At 41.9% G+C, this 23,384-nt stretch overlaps 2 protein-coding genes across 5 annotated transcripts; both read right to left on the bottom strand.

Annotated features, from left to right (window-relative positions):
- Positions 1-68: 68 nt before the first annotated feature.
- Positions 69-12,565, bottom strand: ccdc125 (coiled-coil domain containing 125). 3 transcript variants are annotated; one of them, XM_010896041.3, is made up of 13 exons: positions 12,331-12,565; positions 11,899-12,030; positions 11,392-11,585; positions 10,030-10,088; positions 8,175-8,261; positions 5,015-5,092; positions 4,661-4,746; positions 3,823-3,905; positions 3,613-3,734; positions 3,031-3,135; positions 2,528-2,678; positions 1,510-1,619; positions 69-872 (listed from the first exon to the last, which is right to left on the bottom strand). In XM_010896041.3, exons 2-13 carry the CDS (start codon positions 12,027-12,029, stop codon positions 540-542), a joined length of 1,539 nt encoding a protein of 512 aa, XP_010894343.2. In that variant the 5' UTR covers position 12,030; positions 12,331-12,565; the 3' UTR covers positions 69-539. The 3 variants fall into 3 exon arrangements, with proteins under 3 accessions (XP_010894343.2, XP_010894345.2, XP_010894344.2); XM_010896043.3 differs by having other exon boundaries at positions 3,052-3,135; XM_010896042.3 differs by lacking the exon at positions 12,331-12,565 and adding an exon at positions 12,175-12,320.
- A 266-nt stretch (positions 12,566-12,831) lies between these two features.
- rad17 (RAD17 checkpoint clamp loader component) lies at positions 12,832-23,315 on the bottom strand. Of its 2 annotated transcripts, none has more exons than XM_020052933.3 (17): positions 23,054-23,099; positions 22,702-22,803; positions 22,342-22,611; positions 22,138-22,218; positions 21,737-21,908; positions 21,505-21,641; positions 21,355-21,407; positions 20,848-20,973; positions 20,148-20,217; positions 19,959-20,070; positions 19,299-19,499; positions 18,916-19,010; positions 18,222-18,368; positions 17,386-17,514; positions 17,087-17,207; positions 14,518-14,575; positions 12,832-13,697 (listed from the first exon to the last, which is right to left on the bottom strand). In XM_020052933.3, the coding sequence occupies exons 2-17, from the start codon at positions 22,744-22,746 to the stop codon at positions 13,415-13,417; spliced, it is 2,100 nt and encodes a 699-aa protein (XP_019908492.1). In that variant the 5' UTR covers positions 22,747-22,803; positions 23,054-23,099; the 3' UTR covers positions 12,832-13,414. The 2 variants fall into 2 exon arrangements, with proteins under 2 accessions (XP_019908492.1, XP_010894342.1); XM_010896040.4 differs by lacking the exon at positions 23,054-23,099 and adding an exon at positions 23,167-23,315 and having other exon boundaries at positions 12,833-13,697.
- Between the last annotated feature and the right edge of the window lie 69 nt (positions 23,316-23,384).

The raw sequence follows: 23,384 nt of genomic DNA, 5'->3' as shown, positions 1-23,384 counted from the left end.
ACATCTACATTGCAACTAACATTTTACATCAACATTCTGACATTTGAACAGTTATAAAGCAACATACCTTTCATCAACCAATTATTTTATTATGTTGAAATAAATTGTATTTGTTTACAGTTATGTTGCACTGTGTAGCATTTGATGGTGAGACATAATTTAAATGGTCTTATCAGTCAGGAATTATTCAAAGCAAGGGGTTCTGCCAAACTTTATAGGTTTGGTCATTTTCAATTAAGATTCTTAAGCATTAAAATTGTATGCAGTATAATAAAACACTCACGAAGGTTGCACAGAGTAAGATACATTAATTCAAAAGAGAAGCAAGGTTCAAGAACAGTCTGATGCTATTGCCGTCTGCCCTCAAGTAAAAAAAGGTCTCTAGCTGCCTCCCATTTGCAAACTGTTACCAATGGGTCCTGGTAAAAAGTAGTGCACTATTTAAATTTGGGACACTCAATGACAGTTGATTGACAATAAGCTGACCAGTCTGCCCTCAATTTCACCTTCCTCGTCTACCCCATCTTTGTGACTGTCTGTCATGGAGATAAGACCTGTATCTGCGGGCCATTGTCTTCCGTCTTAGCATCTTGGACCTCAGACAGCGGGAGTTCAGGAGACTCTAATGATGTCCCATGATGATATTGGTTGTCTCCTGCCATCTCCAGGACATGATTGGTACTGCAGCAGCTTGTTTCTGCATGGTTGTACTTGCATTTGTCTGTGTCCAAAGAACAGTGTGGTGTTGAAGGGTTTTTTGTCTGCCGTGTAAAATAGTCAGTCTGTAGACGTTTTTCCAGTTCCTCTGTATTGCGGGCTAGCATGAAGCTAACCTTCCTCTGATGAGCTAGAGCCTCCTCCTTGTCGCTAAGCTACACAGGAGAGAGAAAATTAGCAGATGTAGAGAGAGATTCGTGGATGGGCAAGTCATCCAATAAACAGCAGGGATGATAGCATGGCATTTTCTAACAGTGCAAGGCCTATAAACAGTATACATGACATCATAGTTCCAGGAAAAATATCTGGGTTACTGTCTTTCCTTTTCTGGTCAACCTGCAACCCCTAGACACAATTAGTTTTATGTATTGGCAAACATGGCCTAGTACTTTTTATCAGCCTCAATGCACTTACAGTTAAAATGTTCCTCTATCTTTACTCCCTGTATTTATCCAATAAACCAAAAAATACCTATAGGAAAATATCTTAATGATGCAAATACAGAACTATATCAACTACTCCAAAATACATATATTATAAATTAATACCATTTGTCAAAGACAATTATTTTTGTTTATCAAGTAATACTTTTTTTTTAAAGTATAGGGCTCATGATTGACACCTTCCCAAATATCACCTTGAGAGGAAAATGGCACAAAGTATACAGAAGCTTATTCATTTAATACTGTTTTAATTAATCAAGGGAACACATCATTTTGTACCTAACTATATATTGTAACAGCCTTAGTTAGGGCAAATCACATGTCGTATTTGATTAAAAAAAACACGGACCAGTTCGAGGAGCTTGTGTACTGTCTCTGTGGGGTCGTCCGTTATGTCTGTGCCAGACGGAAGCAGTCCTCTAAGTCTCTGAGCCACACTGAGAGATGTCTTATTTTGGCCTGCAACACAGAGATACATTAATTCATTATCTATTACATGTAAGACACGGATACATTCATTATCACTACCTGCACAGAGTTATCGATTTAATGAATTATGCACTTATTTAACATCGCTTCCTGGAATGAACTGATTAATTAATTCAATTGTCAGTATTTGTAAGCAACCATTTTAGATGTTTGCTGACATTTGAATACTTTATTTCAGTGGTTTTTCAGTTACTGTACCACTGACAGAATTTTGCTCTGCTTGGACTACCCCTGCCTGATGTACCCTGTTGTGGAAATGTCTGTTCCTGTGTTCTGTTGTTAATAAACCTATCGGTTTAAAGATAGTCATTAGGATGTAATAGTGTGTCTAAACTATAATACTGATTACAGAATGGCCAAGCGGGAGAGTGCTATGCTCTTGTACCTCAGAGGAAGTACATGGGGTGTTGATGTTGTTGTAAACCATTTGTCAGTGTGTGTTTTATGACAGGACAGAGGAAGACAAACAATAGGGGGTAAGAATGGATTGAGCTAAAGGAAACATGCCTTGTTGACACAAGACAGCTGTCGGTATCTTACCATACCCAGCCTTGTATAAGTACTGAAAGGTTTCTGACCCAAGGAGAGTTTTGGTTCAAAGAGCAGTAGGCCAGATTTGAACCCATGCTGCAACAGTACATGTGCACCAGAGCCAGCAGCATCGACTGCTGGACCATGCTAGGCTCTTCTGGGCCATGCTAGGTTCTTCTGGACCATGCTCTTCTGGTCCATGCTAGGCTCTTCTGGACCATGCTCTTCTGGGCCCTGCTAGGTTCTTCTGGACCATGCTCTTCTGGGCCATGCTAGGCTCTTCTGGACCATGCTAGGTTCTTCTGGGGGTTAAGCATCTATATTTCACATGAACAAACATATCCTACCTTCTGGTCGGTGTGGGCGGGACTTGTGCCGGTCAGACTCGGCCAACAGCAGGAAGTGGTCACTGCGCCTCTTGAGCTGCTGTTCGAAGGCAATCCGGAACGCGTCTGCCATCAGCATAGCCTCTTCTCTACTCCTGCTATAGTCCTCCAGCTATATTATACACACACACACACACACACACACACACACACTTAGTTGAATTATATACAGCTTTGGAAAAAATTAAGAGACCACTGTTCTTTTTCTTTCCTTTCCAAAAAAGCAGAAGGAAGGTACTGAGTGAGGAAAAGAAGGGTTAAAATTAAGAGACCACTGCAAATTGAACGCTTCAGTTCCTCACTCAAAACTTTCCTTTTCAACCTTTTTGGAAAGGAAAGTATAAGGCGAAGTTGTCTTTGAATTTCTTCCTTAGTTGTATTTTAGTGCTGAGTTGGAATAAACCCTGCACTGTGTTCATCTCTATTAGATCAGGGATTTATAACGTAGTAAATGTGTCTCCTACTTCCAGTTTGAGCTGAAGCACCTGTTTCCTGCTGGCGGCTGCAGTCCGGGCACACTGGCAAGCCTCTTTTACATTAGGACACTGGCATGCACCCAACACAGCCAGCTAGAAAGCAGACAGAAATTACCTCACATTTCTTTTCTTTAAGGATGTTTGGCTTTATTGGCCAGTAAAGTGGTAAAGGATAGGAGAGTATTTATGCTTAATATGTCAAACCCATGCTGGACATGTACATGTGCGTACAAGGCAGCGACTTAGATCTCTGTCTTTATATCTGTTTCTACATGCAAGACTTCCTTGGCCACATACCACACTTTTTGATGGCAAAGGTACAGACATTGGGACACACTGCTGCTTGTTATTTTAAACATTTTAGTGTGAAGAGAAAACGAAAGGATAATACAACAAACAACTTAAATTCCATTGTAATTTTTTTTTAAACAAATTAACAACAGATCAATCAAAAAAGATATCCACAGTACATTCACTGTTAAAATTAAAATCTCCAGCTGTCTGTCAACCGCCCCCCCAAATGGATCATGTGTGCAGACTGATCAGTATCCCTTTCTTTCGGTCACACACCTCCAGTACAGTCCTCTGGTCCCTGGCTCTCCCCTGGCCACTGGGGGGCTTGGTCCCCTGAAACACCCTCTGCTCCCGGACGTTCAGCATGGCCAGGAGCTCCAGACACTGCTGACTCACAGCTACACAAACATGCTCTTTCTCAGTTACACTGGGAGCCTGACACTGGCGTGTATTACAGGTGATTAGGCAGAGGGTCTGGTTACCTACCAGCATTCTCTGCCCTCAGCTCCTGCACCTCCCTCACCCTGTCTTCCAGACTGTCACTCAGTCCCTTGTTCTCACTGCAAACCCTGCCCACACACACACACCGGCCAATCAAAACCCTGCCCACACACACACCGGCCAATCAAAACCCTGACCCACATGTGTATGGACAGACCAATTAAAACTACACTGAGTCAGCGGGTTTAAGTTTTCTCAGGGGTCACGTAGTTGAGGGCTAGTCAGGGACGTTTGGCATGACCTGAGTCATATAAAAAGAGACCATAGAGAACATCCTGTCCTTAATAAATCAAATGTATTTTATAAAGCCCTTTTAAATTTTTTTGTGCTTTATAGCGCTATACTGGCGTTATAAAGCCGAAAACTACACATGATGAAAGCCTGCAACATTAGCATTAAATATTCACCTACTATCAGTCAGGTGGACTATTGAAGTAATGTGTCTCATACTAACTTTTTATCTATAAGTCATCGTACTGCTGAATCCTTGAATTTTCTAACCACATACAACTGTACATATTCACACATGCATTCACCCACACAAACATGAATTCATTTTTATTAAAAATTCTAAACATTAATATCAGTACTCAATTTTGTTGTCATTATAGTGGAATTCTTTTAAAACGAAATAAACAACCAAAAAACAACCAAAGAATAAATTGCTGGCGTTTGAGAGCATCAAAACAACTGCGGGTGACTGACTTAACTACAAATTACCTTGCAACCAAAATAAACTATTACCAGAAAGTAAGTACATGACAATTTACCAGTGACACATTACAGTTTTGATCCTGTTAAACACAAGCCCACCATATCTCACCTGGAGTATTTCTGCTCCCAGGACAACTCAAAGTTCTTGAACTGCATTTGGTTGTATGTGATCTCCCACTGCAGGGCATTCACTTCCTAAAATGGGAGACAATCAGTTGTGGGAAAAGTAGTGTGGCTTTTGTTCCAACCACAGATTTCAGATTATCTTAACTAAATGAACCATTGATTCCTGTTTTTGCTGTTGTTTCTAACAGACCTGCTGAGCCACACTGACCTGTGTGAAACTCATTAGCTAGGTGACAGTCTGAAAGTATATGAAAGTAAACAGACCAATCCTTTATTTGAACTACTGTCCTGTGACTTTTAAACATACTACATTAGTCCAGAAACAAACAACTGTCACCTTTTCGAGGGCCTTGGTTCTTTCCTCGCTCTTCTGGAGAAGGATGTGAGTGTGACTGGTGGCTCTTTTTAGAATAGCCTGAAAGAAGTAGTAAAAATAAAGTGTTATTTAATAGACAATAATTATTGTGTAGAGATAACATGAGGAAATAATCTTTTTTCAGATAGCAAAATACAGTTCTTAGGTTTAAATAAACATATTTTAAAAGCTCTACAAATATATACACTGCTCTAAACAATTAAGGGAACACAATCATCACAGTAGAACACCAAGTCAATTAAACGTATGGGATATCAATCTGTCCAGTTAGGAAGCAAGTGATTGTGAATCAATGTCATCTGTTTTGGTACACATGAAAGTGACAACTGCACTGGAGAGGCAACAGAAAGACAACCCCCCAAAATTTAATGGTTTTGCAGGTGGTGGCCACAGACAATTGCTCTCTCCTCATCATTCCTGACTGATTCTTCTCTAGTTTTTGCATTTTGCTAGTGTCCTTGTCACTACTGGTAGCATGAGGCAGTACCTGCAGCTTATTCAGGTTGCACAGGTAGTCCAGCTCCTCCATGCATGCCTTGAGAGAAAAGTTGCTGTGTCTCCAAGTACAGTCTCAAGAGCATGGAGGAGATACCAGGAGACGGAGCTTTACACGAGGAGAGCAGGACAGGGCTGTAGAAAGGCATAAACCCAGCAGCAGGACCGCTATCTGCTCCTTTGTATGAGGAGGAATGGGGGGTGCACAGCCAGAGCCCTTCAAAATGACCTCCAGCAGGCTACTGGTGTGCATGTTTCTGACCAAACTGTCAGAAAAAGACTCCATGAGGGTGGCATGAGGGCTCGACATTGTGTAGTGCAGTGGCTCCCAACCTTTTTCAGTTACTGTACCCCCAAAAAGAATTTGCACTGCTTGGAGTACCCCTGAAGTACCCCCTCACGTTCATTTCACTAGTAAGTCTATGGTGTCATGAGTGTTTTCAAGTACCCCCTGTGGAAAGGCCAAGTACCCCCAGGGGTCCTAGTACCCCTGTTTGGGAACCACTGGTCTAGTGGGACCTGTGCTCACAGCCCAACACCGAGCAGCTCGATTGGCATTTGCCAGAGAACACCAGAATTGGCAGGTTCACCACTGTCATATCATTCTCTTAACAGATGAGAGCAGGTTCACACTGAGCATGTGACAGATGTTAAAGTGTCTGGAGACACCGTGGTGAATGTTAATGTTGCCTGCAACATCATCCTGCACTTCTGGTTTGGCGGTGGGTCAGTGATGGTCTGGGGAGGCACATCCTTGGACAGACGCATAGACCTCCACGTGCTAGCCAACGGTACCCTGACTGTTGTTAGGTACCAGGATGAAATCCTCAGACCCATCCTCAGACCTAACGCTGGTGCAGTGGGCCCTGGGTTCCTCCTAGTGCAGGACAATGCCCAGCCTCATGTTGCCAAAGTGTGTTGGCTGTTCCTGGATGTCAAAGGCATTGATGCCATTGACTGGCCCTCAGATTCCCCAGACTGAATCCAATTGAGAACATCTGGGATGTTATGTATCATATCGGTGCATCCGACACCACCTAGTAGCACCACAGATCGTCAAGGAGTTTACTGGTGCACTGATCCAGGTCTGGGAGGAGATCCCCCAGGACACCATCCGCCATCTCATCAGCATGCCCAGACGTTGTCGGGAGTGCATACAGGCATGTGGGAGACATACACGTGTTGGAGCAGCCTGTAATTTCAATTGTTCACTAAGATTTTTGGTGTGAATTTGGTTTCCATTGACCGTTGTTACATCACTTTGTTCTCAATGTATTACACAATATACAGTAAAGATTTTGATCTTTAAAAAATTTTGTTAAGTGAGACCCAATGTGTGATTTAAGTGTTCCCTTAATTTTTTGGAGCAGTGTAATTGGCCTCACATGGTTTCCCAGTTCCAAATTAGTTATGCATTAGGAGAAGATTAAAAACATTAATATTTCCACTCTTAAGGATTGTAATTGAGAAAAACGCCTTTAGCATAAAATCACTTCAATGAACTAGTAGCCTGGAGGGAGTCAATGAGAGTAAGAGGAGAATTTATACACATAAGTGTTTGTTAACCATGCAGATGATTGTGTACACTACAGTGTAAACCATTTCCAGGTGAGAGAAAGATGATTCATATTATAATTAAGATTCCAAAAATCTCTCTGACTGGCAACCGTTTGGGGGTTGACACTGACAGCTGTTGATTGGACTCACACTAAAATGCTGCCTGCCACAAAACTGTGTTTGACTGACCAACAAAACTTTTTAATCCCGCTATATGTTTAATGTTGTTGTTTATTTGTTTGTTTAACTTTCTCTTATGACTTAATTATTCCTCAGAGAATATGCTTTGGCATAATGGAGTACATTGTTATGTTATGCCAATAAAGCAATTTGAACTGAATTGAGAGTGAGACAGAGTGAAATAGAGTGGAGTAATCTGGGCCAGTGTCTGCCTTTGATGCAGAAGTGGCAGACCCCTTTATTGTCTAAATTCAGGAAGACACTCCGAATAAAAAAAAATGTATGCCTATTTTCTGTAATGGTGCTTAGCCTTTTCCAATAATTTGTTATGAGTGTGGGAAACACATTGGAAAGCGACTGATGCCATTACATTTACAATCCAAGTGCCAAACAAGCTTACATTTGTTGGTTGCTCTCAGTAAAGGCTTATAGAAGCAACCCTGCCGGCTTTTGGCATGGAGGTATTGCGTAATTGTACATTTGAAGACTTGATTACTCTTAAATGCAACCAAGTCCTGCAAATCTCCAACTGTGGCCCTTGGATTATTCAGTGCCTCCTGAACCATCTTCCTCATTGAGCTTGAGGTTGCCTCTTGAGCCTTCATAGTCGTGCTTTAAATTTGTCTAAAGCAAGCGCGTTGGTTTCCAAAAAATCTGGCGCAGGCTTGTTGCAATTTGTCACCTGGGTTTCGTAGCTACTGTTTTAGAAATAATCACTCCAGACTATCAGAGTTATAGAGGGCAGAGGTCTCAAAAGTGGTGTGATGTTGACGTTCATGTTGTGGTCTTTGGTGAATCAAATGTAGTTATCCAGTTGTTGACACAAGGTTTGAATCATATTTGAACATAAATTGGGGATTCAAATAAAGCATTTTAACTGTGTGTGTACCTGTCCCTGGAGGATCTTTAGTGCTTCGTGTTTACCCTCCAGATGACGACTGGTGACCTCCAACTCACAGCGAAGAAGTTCCGCCTCCTGTCAATAAAGATCAGACTGCTGTCAATCAACAGATTCACCAATGATGGCAAAGAAGAAAAACCTTTCAAATGTATGTTGGTGTGAAGGTTTTTCTAAACTGGAAAGGGGATTGAACACCAAAAAGGTAGGAGAAAATTGCATCGTTTTTGGGAGTTGACTAAGACCCCATTGGCCACTCTAACAGAGCTTCAGAGTTTCTCTGCAGAAATGGGAGAATTGTAAAACGCTTACGACAAGGTGTGCAAAGCTGGTAGAGGCATACCCAAGAACACTCAACGCTGTGATCGCGGCCAAAGGCGCATCTACAAAGTTATGCATAAAGGGTCTGAATACTAATGTACATGAGATAATTCACTCTTATTTTCAATAGATTACCCAAAATGTGTCATTATGTGTTGATAGATGGCAAAGAAAAGGTAAAACGGAACTAGTCACATAAGTGACGCTGTCTCTTCCTCATGGGCCACTCAAAAAAGTGTTGTTTGTGGCTCAGAGCACCTAGCACAAATGATTATCTGGCACTTTTGGACCAGCATGTACTGTTAAAGACTGATTTAAACACTGTTGTGGTGTATGTCAACAGGAACGGTCACACTGTTGAACTACTGTAGGCACGTTCATTAGGAAACCTGCTAAACTCATCGAAATCCAGTGTGATAAATGAACTATGCCGATATCACCTTGGCCTGTGAAATCTGAAAACACTCATGCCAGAATGAGCAGAAGACCTTGGGGTCACCAGGCCCTGTTCTTGTACCTGATTGTGGTGACAAAACAAGGTGCCAGGCCTCAAGCTGTCTTACCTTTATGTACAGCCACAGATAGTTCCAAGGTGAAGTTGCCTGTACTATGGTTGCCATGACATAACATCTTTTCAATTCTTGTGACCACTAATTTCAGTTGTGTGTATCTTGAGCAGAAGACCAGAAACTGACAAGGAAGGGTAAAAACAGCTACAATGTGAAGTTATAACAATGCATGGCACTTTTTCCCATGAAATAAATTTATTGAAATACTCAGCTGCTACTTGTTTGAGAGGTTCTTCAGAATGTATTTTTCTTAGTCGTTATTCTTTCAAGTTGGACTATCACACATGTTGAAGCTTCACCCCTTGGTAGTCTCCCAAAACTGCTCTAAAAGGCTGAGGTGGAAAAAGCTCTAATAAAGGTCTACGTCACCCGTTAGTGTGGGACAGCCAAGAAAGAAGAAAAGGTAAAAAAAAGAGCTTGGTAAGAATGTAAGGTCTGTGCTTCGCCTTAATGTAGGGCAGGGCAGTACCCCTTGCTGTGCTGTAGGCAGGCCCCAATGGTCTTGTAGTGGATTCAAGCTTCAACTGTAAGTCATTGGAATGTGTGGAGGAAAGGGGTAACATTGGGAAAACAAAACACCAGGTGGACCGCAGTGTTCTGGATATTTTACAGGGGTCTGGTGGCACATGCAGGGAGCCTAACTAACTGTGAGTTGGAGTAGTCCAGACGTGAGATGAGAAGTGCAGGGATTAGTATCTATGCTGCCTCCTCACATTTTGCTATTTTAGACCTCTGTGCTTTTTTTCCCACAAGGATAGTAAAGCGTGTGTTTAGTTGTAAATGTTAGGTAATCAAGGTTACACTAGTGTAAGGTTTAGGATTAACCCTAACCCTTTTTTAAGGACATCTACTTTGGTGTCTACTACACCATATATGCCCTCATTAAGGAAAACAAATTCTAGTCCAAAGCATGTTTATTCTCTTTTATCATAGCAACCTCCAAATCCAGATCTCACCTCTGTCATTTCCTGTAGCCTCTCTTTCAGCTCCTCATTGGACAGATCATTCAAGGATTCTAAGAGAAAGAAGCCAATATTCAATGCAAAATATAAAAAAAGTAGTGTCTCCATGGGTGAATGTATTAGCTCAGATAAACATGGCTGTGTGCGTGCATGTCTCTTAGTATACATCCGCCCGACTAGCCCACAAGTGTGGGAAAGTGACAGATGTGAGTACTCTTCTGACGATCTCACCTAACAACATCAAACAGAGATGGTAAATATACAGACAGAGAAAAAGACAATGCAGAGAGTCTCAATTATTGGTACTGCTAATTGAACGGGAAACATTTTAGCACATTTGTTATCTAATGAACACGATGAAACAGGTAAGCCTTTCATTAACTTCAATGTTCTAGAGTCACCGGCTGAAACACAAATGGCGCCCTGTCTGCTATGCAGTGCACTACTTTTCAGTTGTTCCTAACTGCGGTCATCACATTGGAAGCACACACTGACGCCAGCAAATAGCCTTTCATTCTGCTTACATTCACCCCATCTGAGAAGATGCCAAGCTCAAATCTATATCACTTACAGAGTTGACTGTTTCCCAGAGAATGGCCAATTGACTGCAGAGGTGAAAACAAGGGAGAGGGAGTCCCACTTGTACCCCAGAGATAAAAAAAAGTATATATATATGCATTTGTTGAGATGTTTGTCGACTGCTCAGTGTCTACGTAGTTTTACATTGGCAGAAGTGTAAATATCCTACTAAAAGTGGTTTCTGTACCTTGTCCAACCCCGTTTCCCAAAAAGTTGGGACTGTGTAAAATGTAAAGAAAAACAGGATGCAATGATGTGCAAATCATTTAAACCCTATACTGATCTGTCGCCAATGAACCTAACTAGTTGTGAGACGTTCCACCAGGTTTTTTTTTAGCTTTACACAACTTTTCCAGTCTTTTGTTACACCAGTTCCAACTTTTTTGAAATGTGTTGCAGGCATCAAATTTAAATGCAAATGTATTTTTCCAAAAACAGTACTTTTTCTCAGTTTCAACATTTGATATGTTGTCTTTGTACTATTTTCAATTAAATATAGGGATAAATGATTTGCACATATACGCATTGTCCCAAATCTTTTTGAAACAGGGTTGTAGAAAAAAATAACTAGTTTTGGTATTATTCATTCAGCCTTTTGTTTTTCTATTACTCATTTATTCACTTTATTAAGCATTATTAAGAGGCAAACCTGCAAGTAAGCATTTTCATATACTTATATTATTTGTATGTGAAGAACAGATAAACTGGAACTCGATGTCAAAGCCAGGCTCTCACAAGAAATGTGCATTCCCAATAATCAACTTGAACCATGCCTACCTGTCTTTCTGACCCTCCATCGTGGTAACGTCTGCTCCTCCTCCAGCTCTTGTCTAAACGCTGTGTACATTCCTCTGCAGGAAGTCCAGGAGAAGGCTGCATCCCCAACCTCACTGCCCTGCTTTAGGATCCCCGTCCCAGGCAGCAGCTCCTTAGCATGGCCCCTGCTGCCAGTCCGGCTCTGGAGTTTTTTGCTGGTAAATAGTGTAAGGCACAATTAATCCAAAATGACTGTGTGGTGCCTTAAGACATGGTTTGAATAAGAAATATAATTAAAACAAATGGCCATTGTTCAAGTTCTTTTGTTTTAAGAGATATTTTGCTGACTCAAATCCACACTGCAGCAGTACATGTACAGTACATGTGCAGTACATACAGTACACAGGCAGCAGATTTAGAGCACCATAGTCCTTGCCACTTACGTACAACTAGTAGAGCTGACCTTTATCATTTATATGGGATTGACGATTGGATGCAAGCACCCTTTATGTATTTACACAAGAGTACCTGATACAGTGGTCTGGTCGGTTGACCATTCCATCCCCCAGGTCCCCCTCAGTCATGTCATCATCACCAGGTCTGCCCTTAGATTGGGAAACCTCTGGCCCTCTGACTAGTTCCCTGTTATCCCCTTGCATCCTGTCAACAGACGGGTCTGGTTAAATATATAGTACAGTGCAGCCAGTCAGTTCAAACTGTAACCCAAACTATGTTATGTATGTAAGTGCCACTCTCAAATGTCATTAACGATAATAAGATTATTATCCACCTCCCATTACAAACCTGTGACCATGTCACTCCTAATAGACGTGACACCAACAACGACAGTAGGATAAACTCGAATTTCATAAATTGAGAGCTACTCTTCAACACTATGGCTAAATACTTGTGGACTAATGAAATTCGAAAGAACAGTTATTCCGCTGACGTTGAACATACCTGGATTCCGTTTAAACAGGTGCGGCAGCTACCTGAAAGTTTGAGGAAATGATATTGGTTCCGTTCCAAAATTAAACAAAAGTATCGTACACCAACCAATTGAAATTGCATCCAATTATAAAACTCTACATTTTAACTACTTATTTCTGGATTAACTGCCGATTATACCGGTTTATTTGTATCGATTTCAACTAACACTATATCCAACCGACGCGGACGCTAGTAAAGAGAGGATAGAAAATAAGATGCAGTTGTACTTTACGACTAGTGCGGCGCTCTACACCAGGTAAGAAAAATAAAGCATTTGTCAACTTGTGTTTTTTGTGATTGGTATGACTGTGAACAGATTTTTCGTCGCTTTACTTGCAGTAGTCCTGCAGTTATCTTAGATAATAATGCCTTATTGAGGCATTTCTGATATAATGCTCGTAAGTGTATATCACAGAAAAAACACTGGATTAGGAAAAAACTCTTGCATTTGAACAAAATACTTTATTTCAATTTCAATTTTACAATGATGTTAAGTGTGAGGTGACAGAACTTTTTTTTTTTTAGTATTCTTTGGGATTCAGTGACAGAGATTTGAATGTTGACCTTCTCTACCACACTTGGTTGGCTAATAGACATTTTTATTGAAATTAATAGAAGGCAAAAATGCCCAGCCACCGTAAAAACTGTTCAACATTGTTAAAGAAAAACATTTCATTTCAAAGACAAGTGCCGAAAAAATACACAAAACAAATAAATACTGTCAATGATAATCAATGCATCTAGAGAGTATCAGGTCCAATTTAAATTCAATTAAAGGAATTTGTTCACAGTTGAAATTGGGATTGGCCACAACGGGATTGGCCACAACGCAGCAAAATAATAAATATGAGAAAACCAAATGCATAGATATGACAATGGCAGTCATAGCAAACAATAACAATTACAGTTAGACATGTACTAACAAAACACAAGTGAATGGTTTTAATTAAGGCAAAATGGCCTGGTTACAGCTGGCATGTGAATGTGTTTTAAGTCTTGTCACATCGGACGTGAACGTATCGGATCGCTCTGTTTGGAGAGTCAGCTCGGTCCATCAAAAATCACTATCGTATTCCTCAATGAGCAAGTCATCTTCCTCTAGAAGGGCTGAGGCTGTGTTGGGCTGAGGCTGGGAGGCAGGCAGGTCTCCCCCTGACCCCAGACCCTGACTGCCTGCTAGTGGAGGCTCCTGGAAAGGCTCCCCTTGGTCTCCTTTATCCCCAGAGAGGTTGCCTGAGGCTGAGTGGACGGCTGAGGAAGCTGAGCCACCGTCCTCCTCCTCGCTCTCCAACTCTAGCAGGCCCGGGTCTTTGTCTGTCAGCGCTTCCAGTTTCAACCTGCACATAATGGAGATGAATGGAGAGATCAGTGACTGTGTCCAAATACCCATGATTGCATTTTAAACAGTAAACATTTTGGGCATGAGTTATACTCATTTCAGCTTCTAATTTCACCAAATTCACCAAACGTACCAAAATGAGCAAATGGCAGGAATCCTCATCCTCAGAATTGTTAAGATATTTAGTATGTAGATATTTAGTATGTAGACTATTAGTATGTAGATATTTAGTACACAGTATGCAGTTTTAGAAGGCAACATAGAAGACAGAAAAAGACAGTAGCTTGATAACAATGGAACATGACTTTAGTATACGAACAAATTTGTAGAATTATTCAGTATCTAAATTATATTGAATTAAAATAATATGACTGGAAGTGCAATGGTACTCCAGTGCAGATAGAAATACAGGCCTCTTTATTGGGACAGCAAAGCAAGTTTTTCTTCTTTCGACTCTACACTTTTTTTCCATTCAAATTATTCCTGAAGTTAAAGTACACTACAGATTCTTTGCGTACATAGTCTCCCTTTTTCAGGACAATGTCAAAATGAACAGGCCTTTAGTTTGCCTAACATGACACCTTTCCAACAAACAACCACTGAAGATGGCTTCAGTACAGGCCTGGCAAAGCATCACCAGAGAAGATCTAGTGGATGAAAGACTTCAGGCCATTATGGCATATAAAGGATTCACAACCAAATACAAAACATACGTTCTAAATTCTGACATTATATTAATCGGTCCTGATACTTTTGGTGCCCTGAAATAGGGAGACTAAACATTAATACAACCCTCTAGTCCTTTAGAATTTACGTACCTGCCAGGGAGCTTTCTACGAGAAAGACAACCAACGTCTTGAATGAAGGCTATCTGAGCTGTGGGAGGGAGATAGAGAGATGTGAGAGACACGAAGGGCTGAAAGAAATTATGTGGAGGAACTATACATACTTTTTTTTCCAATATACTTACTTTATTTTAAATGGCTGTATATTTATATAATAGGGAATTGTAAATGCAAATTGTGGTGGATCATCCATGACCAAGATTTACATTACTGTTGTTTAGCAGCAGCTCTTATCCAGAGCTGCTTACAGTTAGATATCAATTGGTGTCCAATACAAATGCTGTTGCCAGTGATAGTAGAATTTTTGAGGTGCCATTGTGAGATGTTTATAGTCGCTTCTCTGATGTCCCAAATAGGGTTATTTTTATGCAGCTGGAAAAACTTACAGAACCAGACTTTGTTGTGGAACTTATTGCACTGATGTATACTTGGTCATCCTATACATGTATAAATGAGTTATTAGTTATAGATGCCAAGAGGTATCTGGTGTTTGACTAGGAGACATCCTCTGACCGGCACCAGCGGATTAGAGGGTTACTCCTAAATCAGTAAATCTGTATAACCCTTTAGTGTCTATCTGTTGATTGTCCAGACATTGTGACTCCTCAGGAGTTGAGAAGGATAAGGTGGGGGGACAGCCCACCCTTTGGGTAAAAACCTATGTGACACAAGACAGATGGGCAACAGCTTACCACACCCCTTTTTCATTGTAATAAATACTGTTGAATGACCTGTATTAAGTTAGAGACACCTCGGGTGATTATGTTTGTAAGCGTTTAACGCGTCTCTCTTATTTGCAAATAATAAAATGGTTATGTGCCAAGAGAATTTTGTCTGTTTCTTACTCCTTTAAGAGTGTCGATCGATGGAATAACCATCACAACTTTCTACATCACCACTGATTCCACACTGAGACACTGAGCCAAACACCACGTTCAGACCTCAGTAGCCTAACACCACGTTCAGACCTCAGTAGCCAAACACCACGTTCAGACCTCAGTAGCCAAACACCACGTTCAGACCTCAGTAGCCTAACACCACGTTCAGACCTCAGTAGCCTAACACCACGTTCAGACCTCAGTAGCCAAACACCACGTTCAGACCTCAGTAGCCTAACACCACGTTCAGACCTCAGTAGCCGGGGAAAAGTCTGTCCCATTTACCAACTGACATGTTCACCCATCTACACTATAAAAAAAACTATCTCGAAAAAATTATACTTTGTTTTAACTGGTAAACATAAGAAATACTGACATACTGGCACCAAGACATTAGCAGCAGATCCTTTAAGTCTTGTAAGTTGCGAGGTGGGGCCTCCATGGATCAGACCTTTTTGTCCAGCACATCCCACAGATTGAGATCTGGGGAATTTGGAGGCGAAGTCAAAAACCTTGAACCTGTTGTTGTGTTCCTCAAACTCTTTCTGAATCATATTTGCTTTGTGGCAGAGCGCATTATCCTGCTGAAAGAGGCCAATGCCATCTGAGAATACCGTTGCCATGAAATGGTGCACATGGTCTGCAACAATGCTTAGGTAGGTGGTACGTGTCAAAATAGCATACACATGAATGGCAGGACCCAAGGTTTCCCAGCAGAATATTGCCCAAAGTATCACACGGTCTCCGCCGGTTTGCCTTCTTCCCATAGTGCATCCTGCTGTCATGAGTTCTCCAGGTAAGCAACACACGCACCCGGCCATCCATGTGATGTAAAAGAAAACATGATTCATCAGACCAGGCCACCCTCTTCCATTGCTCCGTGGTCCAGTTCTGATGCTCACATGCCCATTGTAGGCGCTTTGGGCTGAGGAAAGGGGTCAGCATGGACACCCTGACTGGTCTGTGGCTACGCAGCCCCATATGCAACAAACAGCAATGCACTGTGTGTTCTGACACCTTGCTGCCTAATATATCCCACCCACTGACAGGTGCCATGATAATAAGATGATCAGTGTAATTCACTTCACCTGTCAGTGGTCGTAATGCTATTGCTGATTGGTGTATTTGTATTATCTGATATGTTTCTAATATCCTGATGAACCATATCAGACATATGTCATTTTGTCTGATGTTGTACCATCCCCAGATTTTCCAGGACTGTTCTTATTGTCACTCAAAGTATCCAGAATATTTTCAGATATCAAAAAGTACTGTCAATGTGCTAATATTTGTCCTATTATTCCCAAACCTTTCCCTTTCAATTCTTACCAATGTCAGACACCAAAGAATCTGCAGCAAACAGGCGTCAGTCAAGAGCTACACGGCACTCAGAAGCAAACCAACTGTCTGCAGTCAGCACTATCAGAAGTCAAACAATGGACCTTGTACTCTGCGTGAACATTTGAATGTGATCTGCGTGCGTTAACCCCCGTGAAGGTGAGGCAGAGCAGTGTGCCTAGGATGGCATGAATGTGAATAAACAGTGTTAAGAGGACCACATTTTCCTCAGCGGAATGTGGTTTCAGAGATTCAGCTTGGTTATGTATGATTCTGTGTTGCTTGCTTCCTACTGGTTGGTGGGTCAGACTGTGTGAATGTGGTACCTGGGTTCCTCAAGGGGTTGCTGAGCTGGGCCAGGTATGGCAGTAACTCTGTCTGGAGGCTGACAGGAGTCAGGCAGAAGCTGATGAAGAGAGACTGGGCGGCCAGGCTGTTCTCACGATACTGAAACCACATTAGCGCCCAATGAATCCAATGTATAGAAGGTACGTGTTTCAGATGTTTGGTATTTAACACACATAAAAACATACAGGAGATGACAGAGAAGTCAGGGGTGAGGAAGGGTGTGTTGTACCCCTCAGTTTCCAGGGTGGGTTTGACCGTAGGTTTGTGAGTGTGTTACCTTCTTGTTGACCAGGAGCCAGCTGGGTTTGTGTAAGGGTCTGAAGCCCCCAGCCACGTGTCCACAGTTCGAGTGCAGGAGTCCTCTAGTGGCCACAGACGAGCCATACTCTCCCATGGTGCTGCGATACTACAGATTCACACAATTAGCAATTGGCGTATTCATTTCTTAGTAACGTTACCTAGATGTATTGCTTAGTAAGAAGACTATGAAGGACCGGTTTAAACAATGTCCATGGAAAATGTAACAAAAACACTTCAGGATGCACCGATAAGACAGTTACTGTCCGATACAGTTACCCAACATTCATATAACAAAAACACTTCAGGATGCACCGATAAGACAGTTACTGTCCGATACAGTTACCCAACATTCATATAACAAAAACACTTCAGGATGCACCGATAAGACAGTTACTGTCCGATACAGTTACCCAACATTCATATAACAAAAACCGTCCCTGTTGATACCGACACTGATGTTTTGTCATTTCTGCACCTGTGTACTCTAGCATAATTGACATAAAATAGATCAGTACATTTAGTTGGAAGAAAAAATTAGCAAACACCATTACAGTGTCTTGTGCTGCAGTCCTGTTACCAGACTTTGCAGAGCCCCCCCCCACCCCACTTCAAGAGGCTACGTCACTTATGAAACCATAAGTTGCCCATGTGACACCAGTGAAAACAATGTACATTTAAAGATCGTTTCCACATTTGATGTCAGGGGGCTCCTTGTGTTTTAATGTAGGTTTGTACAATACTGTTTTTATCTTTATTTGGAAACTGGACATAGTTTTCGGTAGAAATTCTACATGTAGAAATAGCGCTCCTCACGTTCCAGTCAGCTGTGAGGAAGTCGGCATCGGACAGATATTCTGCAGCCCTGGCTACGTCCTCCACATCAGAGAAGAAGTCCAGGTAGTTCTGCTGCAGGTACAGGCTGAAGAACTCTCCTGACATGTGGGATCGCTCCACTACAGCCTGATGGGAGAGACAGGGATTATACATTTGACTATCCTGATGAGGACATACACTCACTGGACACATTATTAGGTAGACATATCGACAGTATTACGTAGGGGATCATTTTCCCTCCATCGGCTTCTAGGTTTGATGCTTCATGCTTTCAGAGATGCCCAAACCACTGTTGTAAAGAGTGGTTCTTTGTGGCCTTTCTATCAGCTTGAACGGGTCTGGCCGTTCTCCTTTGACCGCGGTCATTAACTGGGTGTTTTCACCAGCAGAACTGCCGAGCATCGGATGTTTTTTATTTGTCTCACCGTTCTCTGTAAACGTAAGAGACCTTAGTGCGCAAAAATCCCAAGAACTCAGTTGTGTCTGAGACACTGAACCACAATGTCTGGCACCAACAATCATAACAAGTCGCTTAGATCACACGTCCTCCTGGTTCTAATATCTTGACCATGTCTGCATGCTTTATATGCCGAGTTGCAACCACAGGATCCGCTTGGCCATCTGCATTAGACGAACAGGTCTACCTAATGAAGTGTCTGTGTGCATGTTGTACCTCTGGGTCCACTAGTAGTCTGTCCCTGTTGTGTTCCGAGAGGTGTGCAGGCAGACTGGGGTGTTGGAAACCTTCCGAACCCTCAGGGCTCTCCCCTGTCAATCACAAACACACCAGCCAATCATAACCCATTTACGCCATGAATTCCACTCCTTCCATGCATTGCAACATTCTGGAACATTCCTGTTAAAATTGTGATCAACAGAGCTTTCGTGATTCCTGATTCTACATGCGTGTCGGATCTACACATGATACATTTCAATCTGAATGCTCCAGAACATTGGTCGCTGTGCGGAGCCCAGTTGAATCTCAATACCAAAGGCTTCATGTTCATAGAACAGTACCGACGAGTCATCTTTAATTTTTCTCACACTGTCACTCACTCTTGCAGTAGAGGATCTTGCCCAGGGCTCTGAAGAGAAATAGGGATGCGTCCTTCCCTCCTATCGCCTGCTCCTCATCCCGCCCTTCTGCATCCTTTGACTTCCTCTTCCTGTGTGTTGCCTTGCCAATGGCTCTCCTCGATGAGGTTGCCAAAGCCTTGCCCTTCTTCACAGCCAAAAGCCCCTTCTCCAAAGACTGATCTGAAATGATTGAATAGGGAGGGTGAACACATTAGAAAGTACTGAATGAACACTTTGATAGTTCACCTGCACTGGCTTGCATTCATTTCCAATTTACACAGAGGAAAACTGATTAAAATAGGGAAAGGTTATCAGAAGTCAAATAAGAAATGGTTCCATTGTAAAAGAACATGCTACTAAGTTCAGGACTAGGTTTGAATCCTAGTCAGAGAAAACAGACAAAAGCTTCCGCCATAGCACCTAGCATTTAAGAGGTTGCCTTTTGGACAGAGACAACAATGTGCATAGTTTGCTAAAGTGAGAATTATTATTATTTTAAAGCTGCTTAACTCTAAACATTTTGCATTGGAGATGAAAAACTGTACCGTTCTGAAGCGGTTTCCTGCAATCCCACAAGTTTTCATGGCATAAGCACTCTGCATAAACTATCTGTGTGATAGCATCTTATGCAACTTTTACCCGTTAGACAGGAAAACTGCAGGCTGTTGATGGCACTACGGATGTCCCCAGAGGACCCTGAACACAGTAGGTCAAGAGCAGCTTTATCTGGTACACACATCTTTCCGCCACTCTGTGGAAACATCCATATATACCATTAAAACACCCAAAATAATAACACATTTCACACAAAGATATGTTTCATTATACCTTGCCTGCCTCTATGGACACAATCCGGCTCAGAACCTTCATCATACTTGTAGGGGCCACAGGATTAAAACTGGAAACAGAGAAAGAAGACACTGGATTAAAACTGGAAACAGAATGGAGACACTGGATTACAGGCAGGAATAATTCCGTGTTAGATATCAACTGGTCATATTTACACATTACAGAATCTTCTCAACATGGCAATTAGAAAACAATCAAAGTCAATTTTTTATTTCGACTTTGTGTTACAAACCTCAGTAACTCCTGAACGTCTTTAGGGAATTGTGGTAGTGTGTGATGTCTAGTGTATATTACCTGATGTTACAGACCCCCAGCTCCTACTGAACATCTTTAGGGAATTGTGGTAGTGTGTGATGTCTAGTGTATATTACCTGATGTTACAGACCCCCAGCTCCTCCTGAACATCTTTAGGGAATTGTGGTAGTGTGTGATGTCTAGTGTATATTACCTGATGTTACAGACCCCCAGCTCCTACTGAACATCTTTAGGGAATTGTGGTAGTGTGTGATGTCTAGTGTATATTACCTGATGTTACAGACCCCCAGCTCCTCCTGAACATCTTTAGGGAATTGTGGTAGTGTGTGATGTCTAGTGTATATTACCTGATGTTACAGACCCCCAGCTCCTCCTGAACATCTTTAGGGAATTGTGGTAGTGTGTGATGTCTAGTGTATATTACCTGATGTTACAGACCCCCAGCTCCTCCTGAACGTCTTTAGGGAACAGTAGTCGGGAGCTGCTATCTCCACTAAGACTGTCTGACACAATGAACACCAGGGGACGCCTGCATGTCCTCACAAATCTCCTTAAAGAGACAACGCACAAATACACACATTTAGTAGGTGCTCTTATCAGGAGTGACTTACATTAAGTGACTTATATAAAAAAATGTAAAAAAAAGATGACAAACACACAGTTTAGTATTAAATTGGTTATAGAAAAATGTGAGTGCTCGAAAAGATTAGTTTTCAGGTGTTTTTTTCCAGATAGGTAGAGACTTCTACCATTTGTAAAAACATTAAGTCCTACGTAAAAACAAAATAATCATAACACCTACAAATACATTTTCTGGACAATTTCAAACACATTCAGCCATTCTGACTGGACAACAAGAAACCTTGACACGCCCCCCAACCACACCTACTGCTGAAGTTCCATTAATTGAGAAGGAAAAAATATAATTTACCTCAGAATGTCATGGAGACACCCTGGCTGTCTGTAGAACTGGTTAGGAAAGTCCTGTGTGTAAAATATAAATGCATTAGAGGTACAATGCTTTTTTTACAATTCCAACACCGATGAAGTTCACGGTATAGTTGCCAAAGCATCAGCACACCTCCACCAGGATGAGCTTCCTGTCTGAGGCCCCACCCTCTCCAGTCATCTGCAAACGGTTGTACTTGTTGGCCCTAAGTAGGAATTCCTGGAACAGGCCCGTCTGGGAGCTGCCATAAAATCCGTTAAACCTTGAGTCTGGAGGGCAAAAGGAAGACAATGCTATTAGTCATAATCTCCTTGCTTTCCTAGATGGAAAACACAAAATACGGGCACCAGATACCTTTTCTCACCTGGGTCAAAGGTCTGTTTGTATGCGTCAGGATCTGTACTTGGTCGGTACTCTGAGTGACTGGAAGGGTTGGCCCATTCCTGCACACTGTAGCCCAAATGCTGGGCCAGAACCTGCACAGTGGCAGACTTTCCGCACCCAGATGGGCCTGTTAGCAACAGGACAGCGCCACCCTAAGTAAAGGAGGACCAGGTCAGTTTGACTACTGAGATATTGTCTGGTTAAGCTACATTTTAAAAAGCATTTTCGCCCACTGAAATGAATTACAAATATATACATTTGTTTGATTGCTTTAATATTTGATGTACCATCCTCAGTTGAACCTCATCATATTAAGTATGAAGTAACTGTGGTACCATAAGTGATCCTTGGATCTTAAACATAAAACATTAAAAGTCAAACCTTTATGGTCTTAGGATCCACATGTACTTTCATCCAATGCTCCACCTCTTCAATCTTCTTTTTGTGGACAGCCAGTTCAGCCTACACAAGAATTTAGAATGATGAAACAATGTGTTAAGATATTCAAAGATTCACTGCAAAATACTCCACAAATCTTCACTCCCAGGAGGCCTGGGGAATTTGAGGTTCCCCAAGGTTGATTACCTGAGAGCGGGGAGCATGTGCATCTACCCATGGTTCATCGTCATTCCCCTGTGCAGGCTCTGTGGGGTTTGAGGGCTGGAGTTTGATGATGTTGGAGGCTGTCTTCCTTTTCCGGGGACATTTGTTGGTGTTGGGGTCAGTGCTGGGCGGCTGGGATTTGCCACCCATTCTGGTCCCCCCAGACCGGGCAAAGGGTCCATTGCCTGTGGACAGGGAGAGGTCTGCACTGTGGAAGAGGTCACCGAACGACGGCTCCACCCAACGATTCAGCTGAGGGCATAAAGGTGTTAGTGAAGTGAAAGTCCACCTTTAAGCTATGTATGTTTTGCATCTGGTCGTTCACTCTCACACATTACTTACTTTATTTGAAGCTAATTTTGCTCCCAGGGAAAGTTTTGACATCATAAGCAGTGGTCCTTCACATTGATAACGGGCTCAGCTATAAATACAAGACGGAGGAAGCTGGAATAGAGATCAACATAATTCGTTTGCATGACGAGGGCAGAAAACAAAAGTTAACATACAGTACTAGTGTTCCAGTAGCTACTAGTAACGGTACAGTAACAACGTAGATAATGTCAAATTAACAACAAAGTTGTATCAGTTACTGAACACACTGCATTGGGAGTTAGTAATGTTTCCAGTATTCAATACAGCTACATGTACAAACATAAAAGCTATACAAGTTAGCTAGTCTAAGTGTCTAGCTAACCTAGGTAGCTAGGTTGGCTACAAACTGCAACGTCTGAATTGCAAGTATTCTTCTTTTCAGTCACTTCTCGACGTTAGTCGTGCGCAAGGACCTCACAAATAAATTCTGGTTACCTTGCTTAAGCCATCCTCTGAAGTAATTCCAAAATGTAATAACGTTTTAAAGCGTACAATTTAAGTTATAATGAGAAACATTTTGAATTAGTGTGTGTGGTATCTGTCAACGAAATGTCGTTTCAAAACACCAACAAACAACCAGCGGTTTTTCCCTTTAAAATTGAGGTCCTTTTGCCATCTCGGCGCGCGAAACTGACGTCACATTACTGCTCACA

This window comes from Esox lucius, chromosome 13 (assembly GCF_011004845.1).
Source record: "Esox lucius isolate fEsoLuc1 chromosome 13, fEsoLuc1.pri, whole genome shotgun sequence".
Classification (NCBI taxonomy): domain Eukaryota; kingdom Metazoa; phylum Chordata; class Actinopteri; order Esociformes; family Esocidae; genus Esox; species Esox lucius.
This window is presented reverse-complemented; position numbering and strand designations above follow the sequence as displayed.